This window comes from Lagopus leucura, unplaced genomic scaffold (assembly GCF_019238085.1).
Source record: "Lagopus leucura isolate 7727_CA_CO unplaced genomic scaffold, USGS_WTPT01 Super-Scaffold_100001, whole genome shotgun sequence".
NCBI lineage: Eukaryota > Metazoa > Chordata > Aves > Galliformes > Phasianidae > Lagopus > Lagopus leucura.
Window position 1 is genome coordinate 99,502,185 of NW_024962262.1, and position 25,228 is coordinate 99,527,412.

Here is a 25,228-nt window from a genome sequence, read left to right on the forward strand (position 1 = left end):
GGGGGCTGTCACTCACAGAAACCAGTAAGCTGGTGGCTGAGCATGGGCCAAAGAAAAGGAGAGGGGGGAAGGGGGGGAGGAAAACAACACAGAAGACATTAAGAAGGTGCTAAACAAGGTACAAAACCACCCTGAGGTAACTTGCAGCATATGAGCAATGAAATGGCAACAAACAGGACTGCTGTCCCCACAGTACTCCAGTAGGAGTACTAAGTTACATTAAAATGTTGGCCAAGTTCAGCAGCAACAGACGCCATCATTAAACAAGATCTAAACAAATTCTTCTTTGAAATAGAAAGTCACGCATGAAAGAAATTTCAATTTTCTGGAACAGTATTTTTAATTTCTGGCCATGGAAACACATGGCGATTTTTGCCAGATCAAGTTAGCCTTAACTCAAGTGGATGCAACAAGCTTCAAACAGACAAAAGCTGCACAACAAATGCCTTTATCAATTAACACCAGATTAGCAGAGACCTGTCTTGTTATGAGGCTCCCAAAATATTTTACAAAGGAAAAAGAAAAACCTAAGCCACTTGAAGTTCACCTTTAGTCTCAGGTAAACACATTGTAAGTAAAATGAAACCTGTAGCACTTGTTTTCCTGTGTCCTGTTTGGATATTCCCACCTCTTTACATCTAAGTACTACTGAGAGTGGCAATCAGACATCAGGCTTGATTGTTGTAAAATCAACAATCAGTATTTGCACAGCTCTGAAGTTGCATTCTTACCGTTTATTTGCAAGTAAGCATTGCTATAGGCACTGGTGCTTTAAAGTTAGTAAGGTGGATAGAAAGGTGTGTATATAGATATAGAAGATACCCATATACATACATTTAGGCAAATAAACAGTGATGATACGACTGGTCTCTTCAGGGATGCCGGTAAGATCCACTTTCTTTTTCTTAAATACAGAAACAACTCATCAGACTAGAAGTCAGTCTGTCAGTCTTCATACAGCTGAACTACAGTCATGACCTAGAATATGGCTTATATTGTGGGCAGGTCGGTTTGAGGGCTGCTTGGAAGAATCGGAAGCAGACGTGTTTGCAATGGAAAGCAAAGGTGACATTGCTGAACCATCTGGAGGAAGAGCAGTGGCTATTTCCGGAAACAAAGATGTCAAGTTAAAATTGGATAAGTGTGACGTATTGGTCATGTGCATGGGTGGCATATCCGGAAGCAAAGGAAAACTTGGCTGGGCAAAACCAACAGGCCGGGGAGGAGACAAGATAGATCCAAATCGATTGTTCAAACCTCCACTGCTCGGCTTCTCTGTGCTCGGATTAGGAAACATTTGGTTGGGAAAGTAAGGGATAGAAATGTCATTGGAAAGAGTGGGGTGGGCAGGAGAGTAAGGCGGGTAGAAGGATGGCAGCGTATTTTGGGGATCGACGGGGATTAGGGCTGGTGTTCGAGTGGCACTAGGCTGAGTAACAGGGGGAATGAAGGACGTGTTGGCATTTATGGGCGGATTCATGCCACCCTCTGGGATAAAAGGGAATCCAAAGTTCTGAGAAAGTGTATGTTGGTCAGAGGCTGCGTTGTCATTGGACACTTGAGGGCCATCAGACATGAAGCGGACAATACTTCCTCTCTTTTCTATAGCAGACTGCTGGCGCCCAAGGATCATACTGCTGCTGGTAGACAGGGGCAGGTGGGGAAGACTAGGGTCAAAGACATTCCCGTGTCTTTGATTTCCGGATCGATTCCTTTCAGGCTGCCGTATTTTAGAGCCGTTGTTATCTTGTAGAGGATGCCTCGAGCGCTGAGTAACTGAAGAATTGGGCTGACGAACAGAAGGCTGCCCTTGTTCACCATTTCCATGAGAAACTGCAGGGTGAGGGTGAGTTGGCCTCACAACCCCGTGCATGTTGCTGGAGACAGGTGTATTCATGTGGCTCTTCGTTCCGTGACTGTCTGTCATCCTCATGGGATTGGACTTTTGTACAGAAATGTTTGGGCTTGTATTTCGACCCTGAATATCTCCCGAGGAAGATGAAGTTGAGAAGGGAATAGTTAAAGAGCTGTTCCTGGTGTTAATTGTACTGATGGACATGTCACAGCTTTCCCTGTTCTGAGTATCGCCATCTCTCCGGATGTGGACACTCTCCCGGGCTGGGGGACAGCTGTACTCAATCGTGGACGATGCACCACACTGTGTATTCCTTGGATGTTCTGGGATCGATCGCTGGCTTCCACTGACTTGATCGCCAAGGTTAGGGGCAAGTAAACTCTGCATAAAACTTTGGTGGCATGTATTTTCATTTTCCCTTGATGGAAGGGAATTTCCTGTTGGAATACCTTGTACTGGCTGGTAAGGCAATCTCTTCTGCCTTTCTACGGGTGGCCCAGTATTCTGACCAATTCGAAAAGCTTGTGATTGCATGCCCCGGAGGGACGACACAGAATTACCAATTTCACTGTTTCTTGAGGCCTGCACATCAAAATTGCCTGCAGGTTGTTGGTTGGGTCCTGCTGGCTTAAATGTCTGGCAATCAGAAAGCCGTTGTACATCTGAGCCAACTGTATGATCAATGGATATACGGCCCTGCATATTGTGAATAACCAACCCTTTATTTCTAGAAGCATCAATATAGCTCCTCATTTCAAGCTGGTCAGATACTCTAGGGCCTTGAAGAGAGATTCCTATTCTCTGCTCTGAATTAGAGGGTGTCTTCCCAATAAGTGCCTCAGCAGAGTAGCTGGAAACTCTGTTTCTCTCCTGCCTATGAGGGGTGCAGGTCATGTCTGACGGCCTGGTTACAATACTTGCCTGCGATACCATTTGCGGCTCTAAACCCCTGGAGGTCATCAGTCTCTGCATGGGATTGTGCCCTGATACATGCTCAGAAGCTGAACCTTGCTGCCTGCTGCTGACATCTTGCTGCTGTTGATGCATAATGTCCTGATTTATATGGCTCTGAGGGTGGTTATGATGGTTTCTGCTTGTTGCAGGATTTTCACAGTTCTTTTCAGGCTGGGAAGCTCCAAAGTGCTGCTGCATCTGCTGCTGCATTTGCTGGTGGTGAGGATGAGGCTGACCGCCTTTCTGCCGTGTCTGATCACTTCCATGGTGTTTCTGCTGTAAAGAAAGTTGCGGGGCTTGGGTTCCCTGGATGAGATTCCTTTTCTTTTGCATTTGCACTTCCTGCTGTATTGTTCGCTGCTGATGGACGCCGTGGGGTTGTGAGTGGACTGAGCTTTCCCCATGAGTGACATGGTGCTGCAGCTGATACAAGTGATGCCTTTCTCTTAATTGTCCAGCCTGCTGCTGCTTTAAGTAGGGATGATTATTGTGAAGGTGAGATATGCCTTGAGCGGGAACATGCTGAATTGGCTGCAAATGCTGCCCTCCTGTGCCTTGCTGCTCTGAAATTGATGGCTGGGAGTTACACTGAACTTCAGTTTGTCTCAAAGCCGGTGTTACAAAGTTGCTGTTTGATGGGAATAGCCTATTGAGGCCATCTGTGTGCCCCTGATTGCTCAAGGATGCCACCGAACTTGATGAATTAGAAGGCATCTGACTGACCAGCATCTGTGTTTGATCAGCAATACTCTCTGGTGTTCGATTCATCAGTGCCATCCCTTCAAGCCTTAGAGGTGCTGTCTGACACTGCTTTTGTCTCTTTGCTGTAGAAAGCAGAAGGTCATCCTGAACAGCCCGCTTGGCAGAGTCCTTGCGACCTTCGTGATTTTGCTGCTTTAATCGTGATTCCTGCAGCTGAGGAGCTTGCATGGAGTTTGCCCTAATAGCGTTCAGTTGTTCCTGAGCATACTCACTCATCATAGCTGGTCTTGGAGATGGGTTGACATATGAACCAGATGGAAGAGCGAGACCCACAGTTGCAGGAATGCTTGCTGGCTCTGAAGGCTGGGATAAACTTGAGCAACTCACGAGGGGATGGACGATGCGGCTCTGGTGTATCAGGTTATTCACACTTAAACTGGTTATGCTCGGTGACTGGGAAGCTGAAATCTGCAAAGAAGAGTTGGAGGTTTCCACACCTCCTACAGAACAGCTTGGTTTTTCAACTTGCCTACCAACATTTGTTTGTACTGTATCCTGGGCACTGAATTTGTTTGGCACTGTTTCTAATGGCCCTGCACTGCTTTCTTTCACTGGTAGAGTTTTAAAAGTCTGTTGCTCTCTCTCCAGAGTTGCAACCTCAGTTGACTTAGATACGGCATCCCTCATGTTAACTTGCATTCCTCCTCCACTTTTCTCAAGGCTTTCCTGGTCAAAAATAGCTCTCGCTGCAAGAGCAACTATGTCAGGTTGTTCTGAAAATGTGCAGTTGTTGCACGTACTGGTTGACGTGTTGCTAGTAACATCTTCTCTGGTGGTATCTGGTAACATCGATGCCACAGAGAAGCCCCGGCTGCTACCAGAACTGGTTGACATCGGGGAGTCTGCCTGTCTGCTGGCAATGAGGGCAGCACTAACTACTTCCTGATCAGAAACGCAGGTGTGGTGCTGTGAGAGTGCATCACCTTCTGTGTTCATTAACAAGAGTTCCTGCTTCTCAGGCAAATCAACATTTGATTCCACTGATTTAGAGTTTTCCATGGGAAAATTAGAATGCTCCCCTTGAACAGCAAAAGAAGAGCTTTTTTCCACAACTGTTCTTTCTTTTGTGAGATCAGACAGCATTTTGGTCAGACCTTGCCCTTCCAACAAGTCCACATCTTGCATGACAACTGAAGAACCCTGCGGAATGTTGCAGGATTCTGAAGTTGTTCCTGCAGTGGAAGTCTGACCTGCTGTGCTGCTCTCCACTGTTGATGCCCCAGAAACCTGAGAACTTGTCCCATGTGCTTCAGTTTCAGAGGGTGCCAGAGTGCCAGAGGGCTCACAGCGGGAGGAAGACTCTGATGAGGCTGAGCTGGTCAGTGGGTTGCTCTGAGACTGACGCACTGGCAGGAGAGGAGCAGCATCCCTGGCAGTTGGTGGGACCAGTGCCAACCGTTCGGACACCGCAAGCTGCAATGGCAAGGGGGCCGGCAGCTCTGCCAAAGTTGTCTCTGGTGCAGGGCAGGAGCCCACTGTTTGCTCTGAGCACTCAGCTTCTTTGGAAGGAGAAATACTTGCACCGGTCACCTGCAACGTGGCTAAAGCTTGTGACACTGCTGGAATGTTCTCAGGCAACTCCTCACCCTTTGAATGTTTTGCCACAGCTTCTACAGGAGCACCGTCTGTCTTACCTGCATCTTTACAAGGAACTGCTGCACAGGAAACTTTAACGTTGGTAGCTAGGTGTTTTTTTGTACTCTGCTTTTTGTTTGTCCTTTTTGATTTTGTATTAGACAGAAAACCAGCAGCAGCTTTTTTGGGGGAAACATTTGTTGAATTAGATGCACTAGTTAACACTGAACCGTCCAGAGGCACTGAGGGGGGCACTGAAGCTGGTAATGACACACAGTTAACTGTGGTAATCTGATTATGGACAGTTGTGGGATTGGTAGGGTGGCTGAGAGACAAGTGTAAGCAGCTTTGTCCAGCCATTTGTGATATGCTCTGATTGAGGTTAGCTAAAGCACCAAATGTATTCAGAGCAACATTGGTATTTGGATCTTCGCTAGTGGTGGGTTGAATAATTTGCATAGGGGCTTGATTTGAAGCTCCGGATGAAGACATGACAGGCTGCAATGCAAAAAGCTGCCCATTTAATGAGATTGTTTGGGGATGCTGTTGATTTGACATTGTAACTGAAAATGTTTGTGTAGAGCTAGAAGTTGGCAAAGATGATGGCCTTGGTAATATATGGACAAGGTGTTTTCCTCCAAAAGTCTGTGGAAGATGGGCATTTTGCACAGAGTTGTTGGAGTTTGCAACTGCCACAGGCCCATTCACAGGAACTCTCAGAGAAGCAGAAGGCTGGGCAGAGAGGAGAGGAAGAGGATTCTGACTAGCAGCTTGAATAATTACAATTTGTTGACTGACATTCTGGCTAGGAACTTCTGCTCTGACAATTGGAGGACACGGAGCAGTGTTTGGAGGCTGGAGAATGATGACATTCTGGTTCGCTGGTGCTCCTGTCACAGCTGACGCAACCGGCTGAGCCATCTGAATTACCTGCATAGTTGAATTTAATGGAAGGATACTTCCTGCAGCCTGAGTTTTAACCTGTGGTTGGCTGATTAATGGCTGCATAGGTAGGGATGGGCATGAGGGCAAGGTAACTACGATCTGTTCAGCTGCCTGCCCATCTATAGGCAGAGAAGTATTCAAACTAATGCTCGTTGTCAAAGGTCTGCTGTGAGCAGGAGATACGGTACTAGCCCCGTTAACTGGCTCACTTAGCAGCGCGGTCATTATACTGGATGGTGTTTGGCTTAGTGGCTGGACAGTATTTCCTGCTAGCTGCAAAGTTGTCCATGTGGTCTGTGTGTTTCCAGCTGAAGGCATCCGTGTAAGGCTACTCATATTTTTCAAGTCTGACGGGACAACACCTGTAGAGCCCGAAAAAGACCAGCAGTTCTCCAGGGGACTGGCAGGCAGAGTGCTTATTACAGTTACAGCCTTCATTCCTTCTGCTGCAGAAGTCACGGGCATATCAGCACTACTTATTAAGTTTGTACTTTTGAGAACATTTACAGAGGAAAAACTATCTGCAGCAGACAGTCTCACAGATGGCACAACAGCTGTGCCAGTAGTTGAAATTACAGAGCTTTCCTGAAATTCGTTCCTAGAATTAGGTGTTTTTGAGCTGGTTGCATTTACGTGTTGAACTTTCTCAGCTTCCATGGAGGCACTGGAAGGAAGGCTGATTCCCTGCACGACTGTTTTCTTTGTTGACTTTGAGCCACCTTCATCATTTTTACTTTTGGGGAGACTTTGACCATTCTGCAGTGCGTTACCTGAAGAACACTGTAGGCCCTGTTCTGTTCCGGATTGAGAAGGGTTCTGTGAGCTGGTAGCAGCCAGCACACCTTGCTCATTTTCTGTGATGGAAAGTTCAACAGCGTTCCCTGCTGGAACCACCTGAGTGGGTGCCAGTGGAGAAACTGTACTCTGAGACCGTGGTTTGTTTTCTGCAGGGTAAATACCAGAAATGGTCACAGGAGTCACTAGGTTGCAAGTTCTCTGGACTGGAACAACATTGGCTGTTTGCTTTTGTAAATTATGACCAACATTAAACGTTATTCCCTGGACAGATGCTCCCTGGTTATTTCCGCTGGGTTGACTCCCATTTGAATAGACGATAATGTTCTTTTGAACTTGATCACTAGGAATAACAACTGAAACCTTTGCATTTTTGAGATTCCCCTTCCAGTGGATCGTAGGATCATCATACAGGCAAATATCATTGGCTTTCAGTAGTTCGATGTATCTCCCATTTTCCTTTTGGAGTTCATCCAGTTGTTTCCGCAGTTTTTTTATCTCTTCAGCTAGAAAACAGTGAGAAGAATTCAGGACAACAGCATCAGTGCAAATACTAAGTAACCCTACCAAGTGGTTTGGAGAATAAGTTATATATAATACTGAAATAAGCTCTTAATGTGTGCTTTCTTGAACGTAACAACATAAATGAAGACTACCCCAATAAACCTTTCTACTGGGCAGGAAGGTAACAAACCCCACAAAGTACTCCACTGCCAATATTCAGATATGTCTTATTAATTAGTTAAAAACATATAAAATAAATCATGTGAAACCAAACAGTGATCAGCTTCTTTAATTAACGAATGAAAAGCAAATATCTTAATTGATCTTGATGAAATTGATAGCCTTGTGGTTTTCCAGTTTAATCGCATATAAAAATGACATGCAAAACTAAATAGAATGCCCATATGTAAAGCAACAAAACCCAGCAGTGGAATTGGAGAGAGTTCACCTAATAGAAAAATCACCTAGGATTATCAAAACCAATCACATCAACAACATGATGTATGTAATAGCATCCCAGTCTTTGTGGAGAAATAAAAATCACAAACTATAACATTAGCTCTGAGATTATTTCTGTCACATCTCCGCCACTGCATTTGTAAGCCTCTGTTAAAGTAGAATTTAAATGAGGCATCATATTTTTATAAGGTAGGGTGTTACTACTTTCAAAGTGTTTGAAAGGAAGGAGAAAAACAACTGCATGAGGAAAGATTCATCTTTCCAATGAAGAAAATCTAACCCTGAATTTTAACAGAATTTTTTCATCACATTACAGTAGAAAAAAAATCGTGATGGAATCTACTAGATGATCTCGCATTACCTGTGAGATTTTTCATTATGTTACATCACAAGATGATCGCTTCAAATCTCATAGCTAGAACATGTGCCTGGGCATTTTCTTCTTTTATTTTTTTTGAGGTTATTCTAAGATTTCTTTTTGTATGCATACGCCTTGGGATTCCTTAAGTCTGTTGATACAAGGAATCCCTGGCTTTGTTCTCAGTACTAACAAATACACAGCAGAAAGGACTGACAGAAATTCTAGAGCTTCCAGAGGACTCTGTACTTACCCTGTTCATTGTTCCCTCCATTTAACAGAAGCTCATCATTCTGTCTTTTCATTTCTGTTATGTACTTAAAGGCCTGATCCAGGATCATGTTCTTGCTCTTTAAAGGAAAAACAAACACATGAAATTAGAAAGAAATCTCACTATTACTGGATCTGTCATGATAGATCTTGCACTCGATCCAAGGGTCTTCATTTTTAAAAAGTGCTAAACAGAATGCTTTTCTGAACTTCTTTTGTTTTGTCTTTGCACCTCGCATGAGGACGCTGTCTTCCCTTACTATTAATATCTGACTTTCAGAATTGCTTTCATTTCACTATGCCAGTGATTACAGAAATAAACACACACGTTTAATGAGAACTTTGGAAAGTTGTGAAAGGACAAGCAGGCATCAGCAAGATGATCAGATGGCTATGGACAAATGAATCTGCTCAGAAACACTGCACACATGAATGAAGGAGAAAGTCAGTGAGCCACATGTCCAACTCGTACTGTTCATTACTTCAGCAGTCAGCTACAACACCTTCAGACACGAAGCTCAAAAATCTGTGCAAATATATTAGCATAGCTTTGTATTTCTAAAAAGAAATTCTCTCATAAATACTTTTTAAAATCCTACTAATAACTAGTAAAATTTCAAGCATGTTAATTCAGACACTTTTGTCTTCTTTGTGAGACAAATAGCAAAAGTAAGTATTTTTACTTCTACAGACAAGGAAACACAAACATTTTACAGGATGCACATCTGAATGAACACTTACCTGCTTAAGTGCTGGAGAGCAGGGAATGAGTTCTCCAATTCTGTTTATCCCAGCATTAATCTTTTTCTTTCGATGCCTCTCCACTGAGCAAAAATAACATGCACTATGTCATCTAGTCGGGCAAGTCAACACAACAAGACAACTACTACCAATGTAAGGGTTCATAAATACATTATTTCCTGAGTTACTGGAACCATGAATAATATGGTAGAATAAAAAATCTCCACTGAAGTAAACTTCAGTTACTGAATTAACACTCGGTGAAATTAACAGCTCTAACATAAGAAACAACTTTTAAAGGTAAGGATTTTCAGGATACCTTTATGGAAAAGCAGGGCTGTCGCAATTCAAAATTCAGGTTTTGATAATACTTTCTGGTTCTAGCGATACAGGCTATCAGTTACTCATTTTTATGTTGAAAGCTCTAACTGTTGTGGAAGATCCTATTATGACTGGAACAAAAAAAAGGAATTTTAATGAACAATACTGCCAGTGAATTACCTATTCTGAAGAAAGTCTGGTATCGAAATGTTTTGGCGTTCTGAATAAAGTTCTGTCATGGCTCTGTCAAGATTCATATCGATATGTCATTCATTATGAGTTCTGTTTTGTGCAGCAGGGCTGCTTTTGATACATATAGAAACACACAGCAACCCATAGACGAGTGTATGTTCTACAAGCAAAACCATGCTTTACTTCTACATTATGCTCCTTTAGAAAGGATATACTGATTTATTTTAAATAATTTTGTTTCAGTAGTCTCTCACTTCAATTTACATTTCTCAAACAAGTGAAGTAATTTTTGTATTTCAGGAGAGGAAGGAAGTGATCCCGGAGAGAGCAGTTACATTAAGTACTATTCTAACATAGCAAAATAAAGCCTCTTCTGCACAAAATTTATGAGGATAAAAACACACCAAAACCAACTAACCAACCCCAAACCCCAAGGCACTGTCTTCAGTCTCCATTTAGTTGGGAGCTAAGGCACATGGAGATCAGCAAGTCCAGCATGAGAACAACGCATACATCTCATTTGAAGTATTCCCCCAAGGCTCCCTCTGTGCTCTGGGGACTATGTAATTCACCAAGCCTAAGGCACAGGCAATGTGTGAACATTTTTAGACTCCTCCCCAGGTCTAGCATGACTTCAACAAAAGGTCATGTACATTTACAGCAAATGAAGACATAAAAACTAAGCAAAGCTGTTACTCTGAACTAAAGCTGCATTCCATATTATCATTTATAGGCAAGGAAGAAGTTTGTGTACAGCTTTTAAGGAAATCCTGCAGCCTATCTATCTTCTAAAACAATGTAACAGCTCTGAAGAGCCTGTAACTTCTACATAACTTTATCCAATTAAGTCAGTCACACAAGAGCAGCTGTACAAACATTAAAATACGTTATCTTTGGGATTTAATTTTTAAATATCTTACTGTTGCTAATACGTGCAGATACCACAGTGGTCATGAAGCACTGTTCCTTTATTTTGATAGTATCATCCACTCAGTTTGTCCAGACACTTGTGACTAAGCAAGCAATAGGGCTGGAGGGAGCTTGTCCCCACGTCTTGCAGAGATCAGCCCACTTGAGGAAGACTTTCAAAGCTATCAGCAAGTAAAACAGGAACCGAGAATGAGAATGAGCCATCTTAAAATTAACTTAAGATTCTTTCCCAATACTCCTTAGTCTTTAGGAAATTGGCCACATCCTGGTCATGTGGAAACTACTGGGTGTTTTTTTCCAGTTGAGGTCGCAGAGACCACACATTTGCGCTGTTTAATGAAGGGAGAACTAGACTCAAGAGTTTAGTACGTTGTATCTATGTAGATAAACAAGGCCAAAACCTTCAGACTCTACTGAAACCTGACAGTTCTGCTGATAGTTATCAAACGATGTTGAAAGTTGAATTCAGTGGAGAGAAAAGGCTGCATACTGCACAAGGGATGCAAGTCCCACAGCATACAGATGATACTCACACAGAATTGCTGGAGCAGGCCTAAGGGAGCGATCTGTGCATAGGTATTCTAAGCAGGACCACAGAGAGATGTTTGGTAGGATGTTGGGCTTTTTTCTGTTATAAACTATTATAGAGGGACTTTCTCCAGGCAAAATAAGTTATTGAAGAATCTGTGCTTATTTACAGAAGAATCAACAAAAAAAATATTCCTACCTGCATTGTGCGTCTCCCGATTTTTCTTTCTGTTAACGATAAAGGGGGAAACAGTGATGTGAAACAGAAGGAAAAAAAAACTGCATGCAAACAATTTCCTCTTATTTTATTATTTCAATTACAGCTAAAAATACTAAATGTTACACTCTGCTCTGAACAAGAATACAGCAGAAGTAATACTCACAAGGATTGGTATTAAACAGGCATTAAATAGTTTCTAACAGAAAAATCATTAGTGTTCAGACTCGAATTAATTTCAGCATAGCAAGACAGACAATAATAATCCATTTGGTTATTACTGCATATTTATTGGACAGAGCTGGATTTTGATTATTTTGTTCATCAAAAACTAGTATGCTATCCAATGCTAAATATTATAATCCAAAAACTAATTTTGACCAACAGGCTAGGCCAATAATTTGTCTGAAATGTTGCTTTTGCGTTCAAAGAATCATTGAAAAGGGAGAAAATACTACAGTGCAAACAGATTCTTTCAGATCTGTTCCCTTCAAAAATCAACCTTCTAGTATCAAACATGCTTCCTTTGTCAGAAACCAGAATTATCTTTCCTTTGCAACCATTCCACTGTACTGCCTCAAAATTCTGTCTAGATATAATGTGGGGATGTGAGGTTTCTCTTTGTTTTCACATGTTCCTCTGGGATTCCTGGACCAACGGCAATCAGATGAGAATCAATGTGCAATGCCTCAAATTGCTTTTGCTGGAAGTCAATAAATTCTAAACACGTACTTCATATAAATAAAACCAAGTGCCCTGTAGCTATGCAGTAAGCCAAATATTTCCAAGAAATACAATAAAACAACACACATTTTTTCTCAAAAAAAGATATTTCATTAAAAAAAAATAGATAAATATTTCAAAAGACTTCTGCCCACCAGTGCCCTTTCAGTCTGGTGGTTTGGCTACAGTATGCAAAAAACAGTAGTATTTTCTGCTTTCCACTCACTATTAAAGCACAGTCCAGATGTAACAAGAAACCTGGAGTGAGAATATAAGATATATGTGGATGACACGAGTGACTACTATTGGCCACACACCTTTTATACTTTGAGTCAATGTACATTTATTTCTGGTAACTCACCACCAACAGCATGCATCTAGAGTAACTTAGTGGTTACAAGACAGCGCTGTTGCCTGCACATCTCAGTTAACAGTAAACTACAGTTTTCTCAGAAGATGATCACCTTTGGTTACCATAAAAAATATCCTGCATGGCTTACTAGCATAAGTTGGATGCTGTAACTAAGGACTGAAGAACTACACTGCCAAATCAGGTGTTAGATCAATAAATTACTACGCAGGAACAAAAACTTGTAGAAGTTGTGATGAACCCTAAGCCACTTGGTTATAAACTTTGGTTATAGCATTGCAATTCAACCACGGGTTGTGTTTTGAATTTCAGCAGATTTGTGAAGATCTAGATTCCACTGTAACTGGTGAAAGACAACTATACCACTCCATCAAAATGAGTGCAGTTTCGCAAGGAGTTGCTGTAATAAATACAGCCTGCACTCTAACCTAAGTAGAGGTGCAGTCACATGCATCTGAGTAGTCCGTGTGATAAGAATCTCTTTTGCCTTTGTGGTCGAGGTAGATATACCCTTGACAAATAATTTAGCATGGATAGAGGAAGAGAGAAGGGGAGTTTTACAGCCATAGTTAACAAACTTTTGCATGAATCCTCGTCAGCCCTCAGAACTTCTTAATAACCTCATTAGTAAATTTATAACTAGAAATTTTGTCATTACAGTACGACCACAGACTACGGAACTGCAAAATTCATTTTTTCACAGAAACTCACCGATGTTGCTTCTTAGTAGGTGTCTCATTTTCTGTCATCTCTGGCATGGTTTCAGAGAAGAGAACCTGAAGAAAATTACAGAAAGAATTAACAACTGCACTCTTCTGGATTCTTTGCACATGACATCATTTCGCCTTTGACCACAAACACAAGGCTTTACTGTTACTGGACAAAACACCAGTCTGAAAGAAAACCCTTTAAGATGAATTTACCATTAAGAAGCAGGCATGCTTTATTGTGGCACTGGATTCACAAGGAATAACCTCACCTAGCAGGCACACTGGGCACAAGAAGTCTTCAACTTACATACACTTTAAAGTTGAATAAGCACTAATGATTCATTGCTACAAACTATTTGGTAGAAACAGATTGGATTAAGGCCACTTGGCATGCTTTGTTTGCCTATTCACTTGACTGGCAAATTTAGTGGCTATGTTTAGTTGTTATTCTTCTTTAATTCCCTATGTATGTGTTGCCTCTGTTCCTTGTGGCTTACCACCATTATTACTTCAGTAAATTTTGCAAAATATTGTGAAAGACTTGGCAAGACACATTACAAAGTATCCTGCAAGACACTGCAAGAGATATAGAAACGTGCACTGTAACATATTGGTACAGTCATTACATTACTACAAGGTGTGCAGAAGTCCATCACCTTTCTGTAGATAGACTGGTCATGTGGCCATTAAAAATGAAGTACACCTGCATCGATGCCTTGTGAACCTCTGCTGTCTGTGAAGAACTGGTTTCCATTTCCTCAGTTAAAAAAAAAAAAAACACAATTATAAACTCAACTATTTTAAGAAAGTAAAAAGGAAAAATAGAACATAAATTTGTTGGGTTTTATTTAATGGGAGGAGGTACAGCCAAACTCTTTTCCAGTCAGCAGGTTTCTTCCAAGGGATGCTGTTCCCTGCCAAATGCCACCATATTGAGTACCAGCCTCCCTAACTGTCACATGTAAACAATGAAGTTTGCATTTCATATGCTTCAGTTCTGCTGGGATTCACAGCCCTCTTCCTGCAGAAGAAACAGGGTGCAAATGTATGGTTAATATTATTTTATTTTCGCTTTACTGGGAGATTACTTCAAGCCAGAAGTTCATTGAAGTTCATACAATCCAAACAACATTTCAAAACAGTCCTGTAGGGGTGGTAAGAACAAACAGGACCATGTCCATTACCTAATTGAGCAGTTAGTTTATTTCAAACTCCAATTTTCTCCTAAAAAAGAAGCAGTTAAATGTATTAAATAGCTCTTACATACAACGCTTGAGTACCTACTTCAAAATTGTAACTTGAGAAAGATGGGGAACTGAAGATTTTTTTTCCTATTCTTATTCTGTAAGCACATAAGCATATAGAATGGGTTGAAAAGGACCACAATGATCATCAAGTTTCAACCCCCCTGCTGTGTGCAGGGTCGCCAACCAGCAGACCAGGCTGCCCAGAGCCACATCCAGCCTGGCCTTGAATGCCTCCAGGGATGGGGCAAAAACCTTTGCATTTTATTTGATAAACCTCAAAACAGAGCATGCAATGGTAGGGAGGTGGTATCTGAAAGAGCTCCTGAACACACAGGGTCCAAAAATTTTAAAAAGCTGCCCAGGGAGAAACTTTTGTGGACTGCTAAATAATGTTTATCCTCTTTTCTTCCTAGCAGCCATTGCCCCACCAGTGCTTCATTTCTTTACTATTTATTTTATATTAAGTGATACTTTCAGGAGAGATTCATTTTCTGATTTGCTGCAGCAGAAGACAAGTATTTGCTCTATAAGCTCAGGGGCAAATACATTTTAAGTTCACTCAAGCAATACGTTCACTCGACCCAGCTGAATAATTTCTGCAGCAATAATGCTGCAAATCCTTAATTCTTCAGACAGATCAAGGATGCAATTGGCCATTTAGGGTTATTTATTCTCAAGTTTTACATAGTTTATAGCTGTCACAATGTCAGCTTGAAATACTGATTTTAGTTTAAATGCAGTGTCATCCCCAGAAATTAAATTCTTTCTCTTCAGGAGATTTAAGTTCAGTGTAATTTAATCAGTGCTATGGTTGCACAGTTCTTATTAGTTTCATGCACTTTCAGTCATGATTTATGGATAAGATCAATTCCAAGGCATAGGTAACTTCTACACAAATGCTCTCTCTTCCTGCAAGCCACAGTTCTCTTTATTCTTATATACTTACTCTTGGAATGCTCTGTTCCAGTCTTCAATGTATGTTTTACAACAAGGCTAGCTTCAACCAGAGACTTAATTCAAGCTTTTAATCACAAGCAAGGCACCCTTGAGATAAAAATCATCACTGCCTTTGCTTTATCCCTCCCTTGAGACACTTCTATTGCCATTTTGCAGTTAGCTAACAAAACGACAGCAGGAAATGAAACTTGAAACTCTATCTTTGCAATTGTTACCAACATACCAACTACTTTTGCTTATAAAAGTAACCTGTTAAGACTACTGGATAGGAAAACAGAGGGAGAAATGGCCCTACTCAAGGCAGTGAAAATCCCCTTGGTATTTTTTAGTTTCATTCTGAGGAATCCAATGTTTTCTTCTTACTACACTGTGTCTACTCTTCCACACACTCGTGACAACTGGGCCCAATGATGAACCTAAGCAAAGTCCCTCAAAGACATGACATTCCCAGATGTTTATAAAAATTGAGCACGGGCAGAGAAGAATGAGTAAGGCCAGCACTGACAGTGACGGTGAGTGAACAGATGCTCCTCTGTGATCAGCATATTCCTGCTGGCTGACTAGTTCAGGTGAGCCAGATCACCACACGTGCTTGTTTACTCTTTATTTCTTTGTTTATTAAATCGAGGAAGGTGTACGAGGGATTGAAGGGCAGGCAAGAGTTATCTTGACTTTTCACAGAATACACATTCCCAATCCATACCAGCTGATTGCTTCCTACAGCAACGAGGCTGCTCTGTGAGCTTCTGCAAGCGTTAGTGACAGCAAACCAATGCCAATAAACTACAGCGTGCTATAAAAAATTAAGTGGGTTGTATAGTGTCTGACAGCAACAACAGATGGGGATAAAAGCTTCACTGCTTTTACAGTTTCTTACTTACTTCTTTTGTTTGTACTATCTAAATTCAAAGACTATTTTCCCTCCCACTGACTTAAAGCAATTAAGTTTCACTAAGGCTATTATATAAGATCACGTAAGAGAACTGGAAAGCAAGCTTTCTCCCCCTTTCTCTCCTTGCCCTCTCCCTCTCTCTCTCATTTTAATTTTTTTTTTTTTAAAACAATATTGCAGGAAGAAGCAGGCTTATCATGCAAGTGATGTGCCATCAAATTCATTTTTGTTTATAATTTTCATAATAAAGTCACAGTTGCTCATGACTGTTGACTAACACGTGGGTTCAAGAGACCATTCCTCAGAAGAATCCTGACCAGATTTGCTTACGAAAATTCTGAAGAAGTTCTTAGTTTATTTGTCATTACTCTTGCTCTGGCACTGCTGTCCCTTTAGTCTCCAAGTTTAGTATCTCATTCACTTAAACCTTAGAGGAGGCATAAAGACAGGAATATCACTCTACTGAACAAAGCCCCTTACCTGCTGCTGATGTTCTCAAAGCGGCAGAGGCATCTCCGGACCTCTGCACGTAGCTGTGAGCTGCTACCACCCCCCACCCACTGTGTGGATGATCACAGAACTATGGACAGACCAAAACGACATGCAGTGCTAGCAAAGAAAATGCCTACACAAACTGTATCCCATGATCTAGGGGAACTGTTATATGGAAACAGGCATTTGAGGATAAAGAACAAAAATGACACAATTGGTATACAAGCTAAAAATGACAAAGACCAGAGATGTCATCCTAAAGATGGTCTTCAGCCATTTTAGATCAAAATAAGGGGACTAGAGTTCTTATTTGGGAAATCAGAAAAAAAAAGAAAAAAAAATGATGACCATGGAAAGTCTCAAGACGCTGCACTCTGTGGACACTTTGTTAAGATGCACAAGTCACCATGTACCAATTTCATAAAGGAAGCAAGAAAGGAGAAGGCATTTCTCTAAGTTGCAAGACAGTGCTCATTTCCATGGTTTTCAGTGATCTACTGTGCGTTCCAAAACAGAAGATTAGTTTCAAATTGAAGACACATCTAATTATGTCACATTCAACAAAGCTATCCAAGACTCTGCTTTGGTGGGCAAGGCTAAGTGGGTGCCAAGTAGCTTGTGGACAACTTCCTTCTGTGACAGGACTTCTACCTGCAGTAGCTAACACAAGTGCTGCGTACAGGTTGTGAGCACATTTCTACTGCCAGGTAACAGCATCTAGTGGTGAGCCAACTCTTTCTGGCAGCACGCTGCCTAAACAACAAGTGATTTCTTCCTGAAGAAGCTGTAACTTAAGTCTTCATGGTCTCTGACTCCTGGAACCCAGATGATTATTTATAATTGAGGATGCCTTACGCAGGAAAGCTCTGTCTGAAACACCAAAGACTGGTGGAATAAATTAGAAGTTACAGAGTCAGCAACAGCTAACCTAATTCTGCTTTATAATACGCCCTTACCTCCAAATGAAATCTCTTGATTTGTCACAGGGTTGCATAATCAATGTAAAATCAAAACAAAAACATTCTGGCTTACAGCATCCAGAATGCTATCGCTCACTTCATTTTTAGGTTTTAATCTAAGCTCTTATCTGTCGTGTACCCATAAACGATCCTCATGTAGTCTGTTTATAAAACTGTGTGAGATCTTAAGGAAGTATCAAGTTAGCCATAAGAATGTTCTCTTACAGCTGTACTGGACACGCAAGCGCTCTAACAAACAAGTTATGCAAAATACCCAAGAACAGAAATGTGCAGGAGAGTTTAAACTTTTTTAATGCATCTTAACAGATGAGCATTAACTACAATGGATTACACAACGAAGTTCTTAAATCTTTTACAGGTTGAGGTTTGAGAAATATGACACAAAGAATTGAACATGTGATCTCAAGACCTAAACAGTTGCGCTTCCTGTCTCAACTACAAAGCTCCCTTACAACACGCAGAAGAAATCCATTGTCAGATTTGGTTACAGGGATCTTTCCGTGTGAGAAGATTCTTCCCAATGAATCTTCAGGGCAAAAATAGGCAAGGCACTATGAAACAGTACTTCTGCTGCTGTCTGGACGTGCTTCCAAAGCACCTGTTGAGGCAGCGTACTGCTGCGTCCTTCAGGAAAGGTCAGCACAGTGTTCCTGAGATGGTGCTTTCACTACTATCAGCCGCAATAAGCTTTAAAAACAAATGCCACTACCCTATGCCTGACAAAAATGAACAAAACCCCCACAGTTCTGCAGCAGAATTTTCATTGCAGGCTGCTAACAAAAGGCTTTAGTGGATGGAAGAAGGCTATTTCTCTCCTTTACTCTTCACAGGTTTTTTCTAGATAAAGTGGGCCTAATTTCTAGTTTCAGAAATAAGGGGTTCACCTTGTGATCTGGATGTCTGACAGTTTTGTATCTTGCTGGCAGGGATAAAGCTGCAAACTATTTCAGTTTGATTTAACAGAAGTACAGTTAAAGATATTTGGGAACAGGTGTGCAGCACAGACACTTTCTTAACAAGCACATCTTACAGAAGAAATTTAAAATCAGAATTAGTATATGCTATATATCAGAATCACAGAATCATAGAATGGGTTGAAAAGGACCACAATGATTATCTGGTTTCAATCCCCCTGCTATGTGCAGGATCACCAACCACCAGACCAGGCTGCCCAGAGCCACATCCAGCTTGGCCTTGAGTGCCTCCAGGGATGTCCTCCAAGAACAGCCTCCTTGGGCAACCTGGAGCTGCTGGTTCCAGTGTGTCACTGCCCTCTGTGTGAAAAACTTCCTCCTAGTATCTAACCTAAACCTCCTGTCTCCGTTTAAAACCATTCCCCCTTGTCCTACCACTATCCACCCTCATAAACAGCCGCTGCCCCTTCTGTTTATAAAATGGCACAAGATCCAAATCCATAGGAAACCAGAATTCCGTACTTCCACAACTTTAAGAACTAGTTATTCAGCTTGGGGGGGATTACTGTACACGAGCTATGCAGCGATAAGCAGACCTGTAAGCACCAGAGAAAGCAAACAGGGCACTGTAGAAGTTCAGCACTAATAGTGGAACAGAAGCTGAAAACAGACCTCCAAGTTCTTACTTTGCAGAGGTTTATAAGAACTGAGTAAAGGCAAAGGACAAGAACAACAAACAGACCAATATCACGATTACGCAAGTCTTACGTCATTAGAAAAGCCTTCTCAAAAATGATTTACCTCCATCTGCTTTCTCTACATTGGTCTGAAACCACATCGCAGTTGTCACCTGTGACTGACTTGGCAACAATATCTTGAAAGGAAACCAAGAGAAGGAGATCTCCACTGTGTTCTTCAGCAAGGGATAGCTTGAATATATTAGTTTATCCCCTTTTAAGTGGATAGGCTTATACTTCATTTTTTTAAAGTTATGTACACTTCTGAGAGTTTATGTTCTGAAGTCAGAGTATAACAGAGAGATGTAGGCAATGCAGAGATATGAAAGACAACTAATAGTTCAAGCCTGGTATATTGCAATAAAATAAAATAAAATAAAATAAAATAAAAACATTAGCTTTTCTTTATTATTTTCATCAGAAGCCAGATACTGACAGAGTTAATGAGTTTCACTCTAACATGCTAAACTAGGTTTTCTTAGTCAATACACTGTCCTTAGAGCAATAATAGGAAGATGTGCAGGGAGGCCTTAACTATTCCAAAATTACGTGATGTTGCCTCTCCCCACCTTCACTGGCAGTGCTTAGACTTCTCAAATGACTCTAGTCTCTGAGACTTATGTAGAAGAATCAAACATTTATACTGCATGTACGTAATATTTAAACAGGATCTCTTAAGTACTGAAGATCCTCCAACAGAAATCAAACATGAAACGGGATTTAAGACTAATCTAATTCTAACCTAAGACTTATGTTCAGTTTCTAGCTAACTTCACTGATGAGTGAAAGCAGTGCAGAATTCACTTACACCAAAGAGTGAGAGCTGGCATGAAATAACTGTTCCACAAGGCAACCACTTCTCACAGACTACAGATGCAGCATGCATCCCAAATTGCCAACATTTTTTTCACTTTACACTACAGATAATTGAAGAAATACAATTTTTTGAAGTTGAACTCTCCTTTTCCCCTCATACCTTTATGCTGACTTAATAGAGCCAGCAGCCTAAAGAACAAGATTTTTAACTATCTTCCTCACCACTGACTTCCAGATCTCAGGACCAGAGAAGTCTGTGCTTAGACTTATGACCTAGCAGACCCAAACCTGGATCTCTCCACCCTCACTAGGGATGGCCCACAAAGAACTGACTTTGGTATGAGAATACCAGCACGACTGAGGTGTGCTTTTAGGTGGAGTTGATCTCCTTTTGGTCAAGTAAACTGACAGAAGTACAAGTACAGGTAACAGGATGACAAAAGCAATTGCTAAAAGGAAACAAGGAACATTTTTCAGTCTGCTACCTTCCTATCTGCATCACAATGGCATACAGCTTGGCTGATGTAAAAGATTGCTATCAAGTGTCACAGTTGCTGAAGTACCCCATTCATCTCAGAAGGTTAATGCCACAACACTTCATACAGGAAACAAACTCAGGTTACACAAGATCTGTCCATCCTGCACACACCACAGATTACTTTTGCGCTCACTCAGTGCATGACAACAGCTTCACATTTGAAAAGTTGCAACAAAGCACACTTCAGATATACAAAACACACACATAAAAGCTGGACTTTCATTCTAACCAGTAAGTTAGGCTACCATTAGATAGGTGTGGCAATGCACAGTGTTTCTTAACCAGGGAGTTACGATCTCTACATGTTTTATTGCAGTCAGGCAAAAAGGAACCCTTCTGCTCAACAGTTCAAGCTGAGATGTTCTCACTCAACTTTCCAGAATCACATTATGATCAATGGCCTTCAGAATAGGAGAAGGTGTTCCCAAAGGACCAAACTTGAATGTAAGAGTAAACACGACCGAGATGAAGAACGCTAGCAGAGGATACAAGTTACAAAGTGACTGCAAGTGAGCGGTCCTTAAAGCTGGAGACAAGCAGAATACGTCTTCAGAAGCCTAAGAGTTCTAACTCAGTGAATTACGGAACTATTAGAAACATTAATGTTGTCAGATGTTATGCCTACATACATGCTGTACAATCATTTTCATAATAACTCCTTGCGTGTACACACAGCTAGACACGTTTCTACTGCCATTCTGATATTCACGGGGAGCGTTCAGTTTTATGTTACTTAATGGAATTACAGAATGGCTTGGGCTGGAAGGGATGCCAAGGATCGTTGAGTTCCAATCCTCCACCACAGGCAGGGCCACCAACTTCCACATTTAATACTAGACCAGGCTGCCCAGGGCTCCATCCAACTTGGCCATGATCACCTCCAGGGACGGGGCATCCACAACCTCTCTGGGCAGCCCAGAGAACAATCTCAGCTGAAAGGCTGTGATGCAATACTTACTATCCTTCAAACTGGTGCAGTGGGTATATTTACAAGTTAACTATTAAATGCATTTCCAATTTAAGATGCAAACAGTCTTATTAAAATAAATATCTTCTTAATTGAGGATCCTTCATGCCAAATGCAACTTCTAACTCCCCACAGGCACATGTCATTTACGGTTATTTTTAAGTGCACCTCGGATCTAAACAGTTATTATAAAGACATGAACGCTTGTGGACTGGTTGTTGTTAAACCCAGCATGTCCTTCTCTCACCCTCCATATGTGTTCGTTTATTACTCCTACCCAGTTTAGTACCCAACTTCAATCCACACGTTAATTAATTTACCTAAAAACTGGCTGTGCCTGGTTACAGTGCCACATACCTCACACCAACCTGCTTTGCAAAGCAAAAGTGCATTTGAACAGAGCTCTATTCCAAATCATTCTGTGGATTAATTTGTTCTATACCTGGAAGCCTGAGGTGTTGTTATGATTTCAGCACACTGTAAAAAAAAAAACAACTAACAAACATGCAACACATAACAGGAGCTCTAATTCCTCTCTCTAAAGAAGTCAGAAGCCCCTCTACATTCACCCAAGAGGCAAAATCAGAACACTGGAGCAAGTTGGCCAGTAGTGTCAGCAGAACACCAACACTGAATTTTTGACACCTTGTTCACATTGTCTTTTGAATTTCAAACTAAAGCTAACATTCAGCTAGTGTCTCCACAATGCACACAGCAGGGACATGCCAGCAACATATCACAATGTCATGCAGGTGACAGTCAGTTCAGTCCATCCCTGCTCAGCTCCTACATGTACAGACTGCTTGGAAAAACAGGGATTGAAGCAGCAAAGCCATCACCTGGCACCCACAGCCTAATCCCCCCCTCACGGCTATCAGACTCTTCCAGTCTTCACCACTTTTTCTCCTTCCACTCTGTTAAATCTTCTCTAAGGGACTCATATCCAAACAGTTCATCATTTATATCTATTCTCAAGCCACTTCATGCGGCTGATGTTATTTTAGACACATCTTAAAACCATACTTGGAACAAAATCATTTTCTAAGTTTAGCTCCCACAAACTGATGAGCACTTCATCCCAAAATATACTTTTGGGTCATTATTACAGCATTAATTGAAAGTCAGAATTAAGCCTCTAACACCTCATAATAACAACAACCATTCACCCATAATTTATTCCTTCCTGTTTGTCTGACTACCGCACGTAATTTATGTGTGATAAATAGCACTGTGCAGTTTGTTAGTGCCATATAATACAATCAATGTAACTAAGACTGCCCTAGTGAGCTGTACAGGGAGGGAAAAAAAGCTGAAGTCATGCTTCCAAAGCAAGCCTTTACATTACCTGACTTCAGAATGCTTAATGTACAACATCAAGTTATCTTTGCTCAATATTTTTAATAAACGTGTGTCTGGCTGCATTTAACAGAAAGCCAAGATGTTATGTGAAAAATAAAGCAAAAGCAAAGATGCGATTCCCTGCGTGGTTATGGTCAGTGATCCAACATGTTCCCACATCTCTATTTGCCTTCTCACTTTCTCCTCTTCCTTACCAACAGTCCTACACCAATGGCACTGTGTGGCTGCACCCAGCTGTGCGTGTGCAGGTGCGTGCTGTCCCTTCTGCTGTCACAGGGAACTGCCTTCTACATGCCCTACCCTCATTGCAACCCCAAGTCCTGAGCTTCTGTACTTGCGAGGTGCTGGCTTCCATGGAATAAGGGCTTCAATCTCCTTTACTAGCAAACTTAATAGAAATTGGACAATAAGCCAACATTGCAGGGTGGAGAAGGAATAGATGAAGCATGTCCACGAGATTTCTTTCCTTAGGAAATCAAACTGGAAACACACCCAACAGGAAAATGTTAGTTAGCAAGGCAGAAGAAAAGCTGTGAAGAAGGACTTTTGCATCGCACTCATAAGCCACACTTCTAGCCCGAGCTCTCGCACAACAAAAGCACCGACAAGATGCACGACGCGTCCTCTGCACTACACCTCAGAACCGTTACAGGTGAGAGCTATCACAAGGGACAGAAAGCACCTGCTTTTCGCTGTCCGAAGTTAAAACTTCCTGAGCACCGGGTGACGGCTCCCGCCTCGGACCTCCAGGATTTTCCTGCAATAACCTCTATTTCCTCAATGCCGTTACCTGCACGTTTCCCCCGCTCCGGGCGCTGCCGTCTCACCCCCTCCCCATCTCGCAGCGATGCCGCCCCATCAGACAAAGGGGATGCGGTCGCCCTTTACGCCCCGGGGCGCCCCGGAGGCGGAGGAACGCGGGAGGCCGACCGGACGCCTCCAGCCCGGCCGGACACGGATCCGGAGTGGGCTCGCAGTCCCGCTGTCGCCATGGCGACGGGCCCAAGCGCGGCGCTCGCCCTCGGCCAACCGCCGCCTCCCTCACAGGCAACGGTCGGCGAAGGGGGAGGGGCGGCCACCGGCAGCACCCTCAGCCTCAACCCGCTCCCCTCCGCCCTTCCCCGAGCGCCGGCCCTCCCTCCGCGGCCCGCACTCACGGGGGGACTGGGCGGGCTGGGCGGCGGCGCCCCCACGGCGGGGACCATCCTCCGGGCGGGCGCCCAGTGCCAGCGCGCCGCCGCTGCCTCCGCTCTCCTGTCCTCCCGCGCAGCCTACCCTGCTGTTAGCACGCGCGGCTGGCAACAGCCAATCGGACGGCGAGGGTTCAGCCCTGCGGGCCAATCGACGAGCGTGGGTGCAGGAAGGCGTCCCTCGACACGAGAGGGCGGGGAGAAGAACACGCAACGCCAATCGCCGCCCCAAACACCTTGAGCCAAGCCCAATCAGCGGCCAAAGAGATTGAGAGTGGCGTGCGGACCGTCAACAAGTTAAGGTGGCCGAAACAGGAACTGTCGTAGAGGGGCATTGCGACCGTCCAATAGGAGAGAGAGACGGGAGATTGGGGGCGGGCGAAAAGTCTTAAAGAGCAAGGAGCCTGCGGGAGACCCCGCCCCTGGCGGCGGCACACTGGAACGGGTTGCCCAAAGAGGCTGTGGATGCCCCATCCCCGGAGGCATTCAAGGCCAGGCTGGATGTGGCTCTGGGCAGCCTGGTCTGGTGGTTGGCGACCCTGCACATAGGAGGAGGATTGAAATTAGAGGATCATTGTGGTCCTTTTACCTAGGCCAGTATATGATTCTAAGAGCTCAGCATCAGCAGCAGGCTCTGGCCACCCCCTAAAACTGCATTTATAGGACACCTCAGCTCCCAGGTAATGAAATAACCTTTGCTGCTTCCTTTTTTTTCTTCCCCCTCACCCTTTAAGACACTCCATCCTTTAATAGCAAATCTGAAGAATAAATAACTAATTCCAGCTGCTGTAGGCACAGAGAATAATACCCTTGCAGGCACAAAGATGTGATGAAAAGACAGAAGCACAGGGCAGGTATGACAGAAGATAGGGTCTTACAGCTGCAGGTGGCCAATGGTAGAGGCCAGTGCTAGGGCAGAATAGCCTCCTC

At 42.7% G+C, this 25,228-nt stretch overlaps 1 protein-coding gene across 2 annotated transcripts; it reads right to left on the reverse strand.

Annotated features, from left to right (window-relative positions):
- Positions 1–315: 315 nt before the first annotated feature.
- Positions 316–24,315, reverse strand: USF3 (upstream transcription factor family member 3). Of its 2 annotated transcripts, XM_042867530.1 has the most exons (7): positions 24,266–24,315; positions 13,866–13,966; positions 13,211–13,275; positions 11,389–11,417; positions 9,219–9,301; positions 8,461–8,557; positions 316–7,392 (listed from the first exon to the last, which is right to left on the reverse strand). In XM_042867530.1, exons 3-7 carry the CDS (start codon positions 13,255–13,257, stop codon positions 953–955), a joined length of 6,696 nt encoding a protein of 2,231 aa, XP_042723464.1. In that variant the 5' UTR covers positions 13,258–13,275; positions 13,866–13,966; positions 24,266–24,315; the 3' UTR covers positions 316–952. The 2 variants fall into 2 exon arrangements, with proteins under 2 accessions (XP_042723464.1, XP_042723465.1); XM_042867531.1 differs by lacking the exons at positions 11,389–11,417; positions 13,211–13,275; positions 13,866–13,966; positions 24,266–24,315 and adding an exon at positions 9,538–9,698.
- Positions 24,316–25,228: the final 913 nt, after the last annotated feature.